Source organism: Mastigoproctus giganteus, chromosome 5 (genome assembly GCF_048544385.1).
Source record: "Mastigoproctus giganteus isolate SK-2022 chromosome 5, ASM4854438v1, whole genome shotgun sequence".
NCBI lineage: Eukaryota > Metazoa > Arthropoda > Arachnida > Uropygi > Thelyphonidae > Mastigoproctus > Mastigoproctus giganteus.
This window is the reverse complement of record NC_143579.1, coordinates 196,032,540-196,044,549: the sequence shown is the minus strand read 5'-3', so window position 1 is coordinate 196,044,549 and position 12,010 is coordinate 196,032,540. Positions and strand designations below refer to the sequence as shown.

The window sequence follows — 12,010 nt, the reverse complement described above, 5'->3', positions numbered from 1 at the left end:
ATTCTACTGATTGATAGATTGAAAAAAGATGAGAGAAAAAAAGGTTCGACATTCGGATCTTTTTCTCTAATCCTTTTATTACTGAATCAGTTACAGTGAAATTTTACGAAAATTTTTACTGAATAAATATATACAAAACTTACCTTAAATCTTTTATTTCAGATAATGATTTGCAGCCCATCCGATCCAATAGTACCTTTTTTGTTAACACTGTCATCATCGAATATAGTGTAGGTAATTGTCAATATCGAGAATTATCACATTCGCAAATTTATATCACATTGGAAGTATTACGTTTTATTCTAAATATTAAGCTAAATATTCGTCAGCAATTTCCTTGGCTCAGAAAATACCATGATACAAAGAAATGAGAAATGTAGACATGTGAGAAAAGTTTTGCAGCATCTTTCAGTACAGTAACTGGATTCACTGCTAATATTCATAATCCACAGAATCTGTGCCATAATCAAAGTTTGGCGCTTTTACGAAACTAAAACCATATCCTTGTTCTACGAATTGCTACAATTACGATTTATGATTCATAAATTTGAAATTTACATATGTATAGGCAGAAATAGAAATATTTAAAATACATATAAAACTGCGATTTCGTTTATTTTATTATTTATTTTTGTTTTGTTTTCATTCTCACTCTTCACTGTCTAGTTGTGTCGGCATGGAGTAATAATTCAATGACAGTGCGCTCCTTGGTGTAAGTTTATCTGCGGTTGGTCGTGTGTTCAGCAATAATATCGAAGATGGCTGATGTTGTGAGACGTGCTGAACAATATTCCCCAAAATCGAGTCCAAGGGGAGCTCGCTCTCCAGTTGTTCCTCGCCAGGATTCTACGGGAACTTTAAAAACTACTATATCTTTAGGCAAAACACCTGCTATCGTTCATAGTGGGCCATTTTATCTTATGAAGGAACCTCCAAGTAAGGAACCGAAGTTTCTCTAGAGATGTCTTCAGAACACTTATTAGATTAAAAAAAAATGTTTTCTCAGGTTAAAATGAAAATTAATGTTTGACATGATTGAGTGATTTTAGAAGGGCGCGAAGCGGAATTTTCGAACCGGTTATATATTCTTATTTTCAAAAAAACAAAAACACGCAGTCAAATGATTTTGTTTATCCGGATTACCGTCATGCAAACGACGTAATGTTTATTAGTATGAGGCTGATTTGTTCACATAGGAGACAAGATTAAGTTTGTGCTGATATTCGGAATTTCAGTACAGTCTTACATTATCGATTAATTAAGTGTGGAACGATGACAGTATTAGCATATCTATAAATTATGTAATGCAATGTTCATTGAATATAATATTTCAGGGTTATTCAGATGTTCACCTAATCTCTACTCAGTGAGACAGTAATTAACCTTTTTAATAATTTTGATGTTTGCAATGTAAAATAAAAATAATTCTAAAAAGCTCATTAAAAAAACAACGAATTATAATAGGTTCAGAAAACTGGTTTGCATAGTTTTTATTTTTGAAAGGCACTAATCTTTCTTTCATCTGGGCAATCACCAAGAATTGCCCAGCTACACAAGAAGTAAGAGCTGATTTTGTTTTTTGGGGATGGCAGTGCTGATGATTGCCACATACCAAATTCAGATGGACAAAAAATAAAATCCAATAAATAATGTGTATTCTCTGAATTTTTTGCTATGGATGAATTATCGGTAGTGATTCAGACAATATGAGGGAACAAATGGCCTGGTTTAGATTTAATCAAATGTAGCTTTACTGTAATACTGTTTCATCTCCTCAGCACATTTAATACATGCCTTTGTGATGGAAGCAGGCACTGTGAAACCTATCTTGAAATCTTCAATCCCAAGGACAGAGTGGATTCACATCGTCCAATTGCCTTGTTAAGTGGGGTAGGCAAGGTTTATGAATTAGTATTTTAGATGCTGTTCGAGAGCAGTGTGCATTGTCAGATGATCAGTATGGAGTTATACCAGGGAGAGGAATGGACAGTGCCCTGAAAAGGATGACAATGACTGTTAAAAGTTGTGAGAAAAAGTAGTTTGGGTCTGTTTATAGACTTTGCAGGCATGTTTGACACATTGATTGGAACAGTGTACTAATGGTACACTGTTCCAATAATGCCCGGTGCATGTCCTAAATTTACTCAATTATTAAAGACTATTTTCAAGATCGATTTGTTATCATCAAATCAAGTAGTGGAACTGTTACCAAGTGAGTGGTTTGAAGTTGTCTGCTGAGATGTCTTTGGGCCACTCGTGGAATTTAGTACTAAATGATTGGCTACTCTGGACATACCCAAACACACACATGATAGCGTATGCAGATAACCTTGTCGTACTTGTGGAAGAAGATTCATGATTACAATTAGAAGAATGTTCCAATTTTTTATTATTAGAGCTGCATGGTTGGTGTCTTCTTCATAGGTTGACAGTATCAACTACAAAAAGAAAATCCATTCTCTTAAAAGGGTATCCCTCTTTGTCATGAGGAACCCAGTCACTAGGATAGGTGTAAGCCTACAGTGTGAAAATTATAATAATGTATTTTGGGATAAAAATAGACATAGAGGTTTATGATTTGTGTTACACATTGCACAGAAGATCCTTCATTTTGTCGCTATGATAGCAAGAATAACCAGTGGGAAGTGGTTATTTATATGTAATTGGAGTGGTAAGTTAAAAGGCAGAGCACCAGACAATTGGTAAAAAGATATTATTTTATGAATCTATCTATTTCATTCTTATTTCTGCTACCCAAATGCAGTACTTTACATTTATTACTGTTAAAATCTCGATTTGCCATTTTCTTTTTTCGCTGCCAATTTTTACCAGTTGTCAGTTATAGTACTCATATTTGGATAGACTGTGCACTGCAAAGGGCAGATGTGTGCAAGATATTTTCCATTCAGAGAGAAATGCTGTTATGGCTCAGTATGGCATGCTGGATGGTGTCTAGTGATGCACTGCAGGTATTAACAGGAAGAATGTCACTTGATTTGAATATACTTTTTAGGTCAATGTGCTTCTACATTGATCTAAAAAGAAATTAATTATTCAGAAAGAATGGATGTATGAGAGAATGTTGATTGCAGTGCCATGTGACCATAGCTACAAGGAGGAAAAGAGACAAAATCTGGGCGTGCCTGATGCAGTTATGGCAGGAAAGATAGGATAGCAGGATCAAAGGACTGATAACAAAAAAAGTTTCTTCCATATGTTGACAAGGCTGGTATAGGTATACCTGCTTGAGTCAATCCAAATCTGCAATCCTCATTCTTTATTATTATTAGTCATATGATACAAGGAAGCCTGAGGCTTATGCTGCACCAGCCAAAAAAATTTCCCGAGTTACCCTGAAAGAGAGAGAGTGTCAGAAGTAGAAAGGAATCACTGAGAAAGAGAAGAATGATGATATGCAGCTCAGACCTGGCTTGTTTTTTGATAAACTAAATACCTGGGGGGTAAGTGAGCACACAATGTGTGTTTGTGGGACACAAGAGGATTGGGAACGTCTTGTTTATTGTTTAATTGCTATGAGTATCAAGACCTGAGAGAAGAATTAGTAGGTTATGTGCTTAATCTTCAGCCATTGATGCCAGGATATGAGGCATACCTTCTTGCAATGAAGAAAAAACATTTTTGACATTTCAATCCATTGCCTTGCAAGTTTTTCGAAGAAGACGTACTTTTGCAATTGGAGCAGACCCAGGATGATTAGGCTAGAGAGGAATGACCGACATAGGTCTGATAATGTTAAGAATAATGTTGGAGGTCAGTGGTGGAATATGTCTCACTTGGCCTCTACTATTGGAACAGAAGTCTTGATTGAATACGGTAGGCATAGGATGTGCAGTACCGTTCTGATTATTGGTGGGTTGCTTACGCTTAAATAACATCATTTTTGACATCTGGAAGATGAAGGAAAGTTATCATCTAAGCACTTTGTGGTGCTGAGTATTGTTATCGTTTGGACTGGGCAGCTTCTTGTGCTGTTCATCTGAATATCTCCTTGCGGCGCTGGGTGTGGTTCTTACCAGATTGGGTGGCTCCTTGTGGACTGCCAAAATGTGCAAAATCTTCAGTTTGGACTTCCAAAATGTGCAGATAGATTACAGTTCTTTCTTTGTTAGAGTGAGCCAGATGAACTTCAGACATTTTTGCATACTTTTAAATGGCTGTACCACATTTTCTGCACAATAGTGTAAAATGAATGCATCCCTGATACAGATTGTATTTTCATTATACAGGGTGTTTCAGAACTTCTAAGAGGGGTAGGGTACATCCTGACAACTCGAAATCATATAGCAATGTGGGGTCGGAAATGCTTTCCTGAAGCGGTGTTGTACACAGAAGCACCATAAAGAAAAGAGACCGTAAGTGAGAAATCGTTTTAATAATACATGAAAAGAAGCAAAAGGTACATGGATTAAAGTAAGTGCTCGAAGTTTCTTCCACGGGCTACAATGCACGCCTCACATCTCCGACGCATGGACATCCGAACATTCTGGAATACTCCAGGCGAATTTCGAATTTCTTCGGCAGCTACTGCGATTCTTGCAACCAGCTCCTCAGCATTGTCAACAGGGGTGTCATAAACTAGCGATTTCATATGACCCCAGAAATAAAAATCAAGACATGATAGGTCGGGTGAACGAGCAGGCCAACGCACGGGACCACCACGTCCGATCCACTGTTGACCAAATGTGACATCCAGGTAGTTACGAACATCTCCGCTATAATGGGCAGGGGCTCCATCGTGTTGGAACCACATTGTCTGTTGCATCGATGCAGAAATCTGTTCATCTCTCAAAAGTTGTGGCAATACTTGCTGCAGAAAGATCAAGTAGATAGGTCCGGTTAGACGACACGGTAACAGGTAAGGTCCGATGAGGTGATCTCCCATAATACCGGCCCATACATTGACCGAAAATCGAATCTGTGCTGCACGACGTCGTATTGCATGCGGGTTCTCGACCACCCAGATATGGTCGTTATGCGTGTTGAAAATTCCTTCCCTTGTGAAGGATGCCTCATCGGAAAACAACACTTCAGCAGGAAAAAGGGGGTTTGTAGCACATTTTCCAAGGTACCACTGTGCGAAAGCAATACGAGGTGCATAATCCTCCGGTTGCTGTGTCTGGACACGCTGCCTGGAGTATTCCAGAATGTTCGGATGTCCATGCGTCGGAGATGTGAGGCGTGCATTGTAGCCCGTGGAAGAAACTTCGAACACTTACTTTAATCCATGTACCTTTTGCTTCTTTTCATGTATTATTAAAACGATTTCTCACTTACATCTTTATGGTGCTTCTGTGTACAACACCGCTTCAGGAAAGCATTTCCGACCCCACATTGCTATATGATTTCGAGTTGTCAGGATGTACCCTACCCCTCTTAGAAGTTCTGAAACGTTTAACTGAAACACCCTGTATATATATATATATATATATATATATATATACACACACACACACACACACACACATATACAGGGTGATTCATTACCAGTGCGACAAACTTGCAGGAGGCGTAGGGGGCATAAAGACGAATCGGAATCACATAGCATTGCAGGGTCCGAAATGCCTTCGTCATGTGGAAGAGGATGTTGAACGGGAGGTTGCGTGAACAGCGATCCCGCTGGAAGTCAGCATTTGCGAACTGGTTCCCGAGGCAGTAGGATGGACGAGTATTTAAACGTTGAACTGGTCGACATGCACCTCGCGTATGGAGCTGCAGACTGTAACGGGTGCGCCGCTCTGCACTTGTACCAGGAACGTTTCCCGCACAGGCATGCTCTTCATCATACGATTTTCGCACGTGTGCACAGAAGGTTATGTGAGACTGGTTGTTTCATGAGAGGTACCATGAATCGAGAGCGAACGACGAGGACGCCACACAATGAGGAGAATGTCCTACGTCTTGCAGAAGGCAATCCGAGTAAGAGTACTCGAGCGATAGGCCAACGATTGGGTATTTCCCAATCCACTGTATGGAGGATACTGTCAACAAACCAAATGAGTTCATACCATCTGCAACGCGTCCAATCATTGGAGCCTGCGGATTATCCACTCTGGAGGACTTTTGCTACTTGGTTTCTTCAACAGAAACGGTTCGCAAATGCTGACTTCCACCGGGATCGCTGTTCACGCGACCTCCCGTTCAACGTCCTTTACCGCATGACGAAGGCATTTCGGACCCTGCAATGCTATGTGATTCCGATTCGTCTTTGTGCCCCCTACACCTCCTGCAAGTTTGTCGCACTGGTAGCGAATCACCCTGTATATGTAATGAAAATACAATCAAATAGACAAATGTCTATTTGATTGTATAGATAATATAGACATGTTTATTTTCAGTGTATTTGGTAGGGGTGCTGACCTGGCAATTGTAATTACCATGGAAAAATTGAGAATGCCAGCAAGGTAAAAGCAGATAACCTGAAATTAAATTAGATTAACATAAAAATACTAATGATAATAACAATGGTACCTAAAGTAGTGGGTCCTTGGGCTTTAACTACTTCTTCAAATGGTCGGCACCAAAAACCATAAGAGCCACTGCAATAAGCAGGGTCTCCAGTATTTCTACTATAACTAGTAGTGCCCTGGATCCAAAACCCAGTTTAATAATTTAATACTTTTTCTTGCTTGCTTAGTCATTCAGTAATGTGATTAAATCCTATACTTGAATTAATAATGTAGCATCTGCTGACATATTCCTAATTTATATATTATGGTTTTGTTATTAGGTACTTTTGCATGTGTGTATATAAGCACCTATCATCTTTACTATGCCATCTGTCCATCCTTATGTAACAATTAGGTTGCCACTGGATGAATTGTCATGAAATTTTATATTTAATTCTTATTTCTGCTACCCAAATGCAGTATTTTACATTTATCACAGTTAAAATCTCAATTGCCATTTTCCTTTTTCACTGCTGAGTTCATCTAGATTCCCTTGAAGTACCATACTCTGATTACTGTCATAAACCATTGTGCCTAAATTTGTGTCATTAGAAAATTTAGACATCACACTTGAAATATTTATATCAATATTATTAATAAATATTAAAAACAGTAAGGAGGCCGAACATCAACCCTGTGATGTTGTGGCTTCAGTCACTGCTCTTCATGGACTTCATCACTTTAGTCCATGAAGAGCAGTGGCTGTTTATAACCACTCTTTGTCTCCTACTACCTAACCATCCCTTTATCCATAACTTGCTCCTAATATCTCATTGCTCCAATTTATACAACAATTGTATGTATCGCACAGCGTTAAAGGCTTTACTAGGATCTAAGTATATGATGGCAAAATTATTCTTTGCATTGAATTCCTCAACAACAGATGGTAACAGCCTCATAGAAGCTAATTACACTGTTGAGGCATGATTCCCTTTTTTTATTTTCATGCTGCAGTGAATTTATTTGTATTGCATTTGAATTTGCAACAAATAGTCTTTAAATTTACTGGAACTGGTAGTTAATTTCAGTAATGTACTTGCATTTTGGGATTTAAAATGCATGTAGCTGGAAATAAATCTTAATGTGTACTCATTGGTACTGTTAGTCTTTGTCATTTTACATGATGCCTTTTGTGTATAGTAGTAGAGTATTCTCAATTGTAGATGGCTCAGAAAAGGGGTTGAATAGCACTGATCTGGAGGATATGCTTGGGGAGGGGTGAGATTTCAAATAAATTCAATAAATGTATTGAAATATGTTTGTGAAGAAGATAAAATGGCAGCATTACCAGTGGCAGATGATGCAAGAAAGCAAGCTTATACAGCATCAACCAGGAAAAAAAAAAAAAAAAAAATGACACCTCCCATTTCACTTATTCATTCCATTCAATAGTTTGTCTAGTTTTTCCTTGAATTTATTTATGCTATCAACTTCCACAACAACAAATGGAAGTTTGTTCCAGCAATCAACCACCCACTGGCTAAAGGCAAACTTCTGCATATCTATTCTGCAACCATCCTTCCTCAGTTTGAATTTGTGCCCCCTTCATGTGTGTGTGTGTGTGGTCTGAGCAAGAAGAAGAATCCTATCAGCATTGAGCTTGCTGAATCTATTCAAAGCCTTAAACATCTCAATCAGATCACCTTGTAGATGCCTCCAGATCTAGCAATTTGCAGAAATGAAGCATTTCTTAGTAAGAGCACCCCTTTGTTCCCCTCAGCAATCTCGTTGCCCTTCCCTGTACTAGTTCAAGCAGCTCTACATCCTTCCTAAAATGAGGCCTCCAGACCTGTGCAGTACTCAAAATGTGACTTGACCATTGCCTTATACAGTGGGATAAACACTTCCTTATCCCTACTAGTAAAATCCTGTATATCATGACGAAACCCCCATGAGCTTTCCTGAGAGCCTGTCTGCATTGTTCAGAGAACTTCATATCTGACTGCACAATTAGCTCCTGATCTTTTTCATTTTCCAGTACTCAGAGTGTAGTAATGCACAGTTGGTATGTTACTCTTGAGTTACTACTACTCATATGCAGTATTTTGCATTTATCAATGTTAAAATTCAATTGCTATTTCTCAGCCCATCTGCCTGATTTTTCTATATCCTGTTGAAGCAGCATACTGTCATTAATTGCCCTGCCAACTTCTTCATGAATATATTCCAGCACGACTACCAGGTCAGTGGAGTTTATGATAAATCATCAATACAAATGTTAATTGTATTTAGCAGTCACGGGCTTGAACTCTGGTCCATTAAAAGAGCGCATGCTACTGCACTCATGCTCCTGACCACTCAGCTACATCATTGATAAATATAGAAAACAATCCTGGGGTACTTCATTAATAATATTAGTCCACGAAGAGCAATGTCCATTGATTACGGTTTGTCTTCTCCCACTCAACCAACCCTTTTTCCGTAGCAGCAACTTGTCCTTAATGCCACACTGCTCCAATTTGTACTGAAATCTTTGATGTGCAACAGTATCAAACACTTCCTTGAAATCCAAGTATATGATATCAAAATTATTTTTTGCATCCAGTTCCTTTGTGACCACATCATAGTAACAAATCAAATCGGTCAGACAAGACTTACCCTTAACAAATCCATGTCTGAACTATAAATGGAGTTTTGTGTAGATGATTACTTCCTGCATTACTTCTTTTACCAGTGACTCCATTATTTTCCCTGGAACAAAAGTTAAACTAACAGGTCTGTAATTACTTTTGTAACGCTTTGATCCCACTTTGTGAATTGGGGTTACATTTGCACATCTCCAGTCTGCTGGGACCTCCCCTGAATCCAAGGATGCTCTCATAATTATTGCTAAGGGTTTGTTTACATTCTGTGCTGTCTCCGTTAATATAATTGGATAGATCTCATCCATCCCAGGTGCCTTTCTTATGTTTAGCCTCAACAATTCCTCTACCACTCTCCTCTCAGTTATAACAAAATCATTTAGCTCTCTGTTAGAGTTTGATAAATTTCCAGCATCCCGTTTCCTAGAGAATTCCTCATGTGTGAATGTAGATGCAGAATACTCATTCAGTTTGTCAGCAACCTGATCATCAGGATCATCAACAGTCAAGCCATTGATATCGAGTGGTTCACCTCCTTCCTTCTAGTGTTTACATAAGTAAAGAAGTCTTTGCTGTTTTGCTTTGCAACCCTCAGAAATGATTTCTCGTAATCTGTCTTCACTTACCTGACATTCTTTGTGACCTGATTAAGGACTAGTTTATATCTACCGTAGGCTTCTGTGTCGCCTGATGATTTTTATGCATCCCATGCACTTTTCTTCTCTTCCACAAGTCTCATCAGTTCATCTTATATCTTTAAGAATATTAACTGGTATGAAAAGTCTAGTAGCTTCTATGATTAATTCCTTGAATGCTTCCCATTTAGAATTTGCTGAGGGTAACATCATCAATCGATCCTGCTGTATAGAATTTAAAAACTGTCCGACACCACTGTAGGCACTTTTATGAAAGCAAAACCCTCCCTTTACCTTGATGGTAGTTACATCGATAAGTAAATCCCAAACGAATACACTGTGATCACTGCCACCTAGTGGCTCCTTTATCTGCAGCTTCTTATGCATGAATGTTACTCCCTCTTGTTGCCTCTCTAACATGCTGCTGTAGAAAACAGTTGTCCAATAAATTCACAAAAAAACCTTGCTAGTGTGCGAGTGACCAACCAACAAGTTCCAGTCAACATCTAAAAAGTTAAATCCCCATTATAAGACATTCAGATTTACTAGCCCCTCTGTTTCTCTGTATAGCTGTTCATTGTACTCATCAGAGTCATTAGGCCTATAACACACTCCTACTCTCATTTTTGCTTTCCCAGTTCTTATGTCACACCAAGCTGACCCAATGTTGCACTAGCCACTTATGTTAATTGGATGCACAGCCTTAGATTTTAATATTGACAGACTATTTAGTTACTTTTCTTTGATTAAAAATTTCATTTTGGAAGAGCTGAAAGTGAGGAATTATTATTGTTTATTAAGCAGCCCCATGGGCTCACATCTGGTGAGTTGGGGCTTGGCACACCCAGGGTCCTCAGCTGGATATCATCATTCTTCTCTTTCTTGGTGATTCCTTTCTACTTCTCAATCTGGGTAACTCAGAAAATTTTTTTTTTTTTTTTTTGGCCGGTGTTGCATAAACCTCCAGCTTCCTTGCACCATGTGGCTAATAATGATAATAAGTTACACTTAAGGAATTGGAGTTGTAGCTTGTTTACCTTGTTTACCATTCTGCAAATAATGGAAAGTTTGAAGGAATATTTTCAAAAGTAAATGCTTAGTAGCCAGTTTAACAGAACTGTCTGGATGTAAAATCAGTTAATTTTATTGGGGAAAAGAGGAGACAATGCATCGTTAGCGATTAACTAAAGGAAATTAAAGACACACCATGTGGTAGAGATTTAAGTTTTTATTGAAATAAATCACATCAGTTTACACTTAATACTTTGGCTAAAGTATTAAGCCAAAGTATTAAGTGTAAATTGATGTTATTAAATTCGATAAACATTTAAAACTCTATCATAGTATAATAGTGTTTCTAATTTCCTTTAAATTATGATTAATTTTATTGTTACATAAATTCAATGTGTTGATATTTTTATAAGATGATCAAAATGTGTTTAGGCAGGAAGAAATTCAGTGAAATATTGTTGAGAAAACACCTTGGTTTCTGATTTATTTATTTCTTTAATGAAAATGCCAAGCACGAAAGGTGTTAGAACCTCCAGTACTTAGTACCAAGTGTGGGTTGAAGATAGAGAAGATGAAAGAAGATACTTTTTGACATTACATTTGAATTGCTGTAGATTGTAATTTTCAGGAAATATGTATGAAGGGAGAGTGTTCCAGAAAAGGAAAGTTAAAGGAATAAAATGAGGAAGAAGAAAAAAGTTGGTACTGTGAATGGAGTTGGGCATTGAAAGGATGCTGACTGGTTATGGAATGTATTTGGATTGGTTTGGAAGAGAGAGAGAGAGAGTGGGAATTATAGAAGAACAGTACCCATGGAAGTATCTATAGAAAAGGCATGCAGCAGAAACAGAATGTCTGTGAGACAGAGTGGAGAGACTGTTAGAGATGGATCGTTAATTAACCTAACTGCCCTCTTTTGAATGGAGCCTGAGAGGTCTGGGGGCATTGCACTAGATGTGGGAACAATATTTCATGATAGGATGGATTTGAGATTTGTACAGAGTGAGTAGCTGTTTGGAAGAAAGGTAATGAAGAAATCCTAGTTTTTTAGATGCAGAGGAAGCTATGTGATGCACTTATGCCAACAGAGATTAGAAGTCAGGGTAATCCCTAATAGAGATGTATGATCTGTCTAGAAATCTGAGTGTCATCAAAGATAAGCATAGAAGATCCTTTTTGTGAGATATAAGACAGTACTGAGTTTCAGAAGGATTGAAATCAACTAAGTTATCTTTGCCCCACTGGAGATCAGCATTTAAGGAATTAGTAGTGGATATTCGAGAAGTTGAAGCTGTTTGTTCAAGGCAAGTTTTAT

General features: G+C 38.0%; 2 protein-coding genes across 2 annotated transcripts in view; one reads left to right on the top strand and one right to left on the bottom strand.

The window, feature by feature from the left end:
• The window catches only part of LOC150085969 (leucine-rich repeat and WD repeat-containing protein 1-like), a 129,390-nt gene extending 129,138 nt beyond the window's left edge, over positions 1 to 252 (bottom strand). Inside the window, exon 1 of the mRNA XM_090374758.1 lies at positions 144 to 252. Within this exon, the coding sequence (XP_090230884.1) occupies positions 144 to 220 (77 nt within the window). The 5' untranslated portion in view covers positions 221 to 252. The remainder of the gene's footprint in view (positions 1 to 143) is intronic.
• Positions 253 to 666: 414 nt separating this feature from the next.
• MED19 (mediator complex subunit 19) overlaps positions 667 to 12,010 on the top strand; it is a 93,676-nt gene continuing 82,332 nt past the window's right edge. The window contains exon 1 of the mRNA XM_090373621.1: positions 667 to 936. Within this exon, the coding sequence (XP_090229747.1) occupies positions 759 to 936 (178 nt within the window). The 5' untranslated portion in view covers positions 667 to 758. The remainder of the gene's footprint in view (positions 937 to 12,010) is intronic.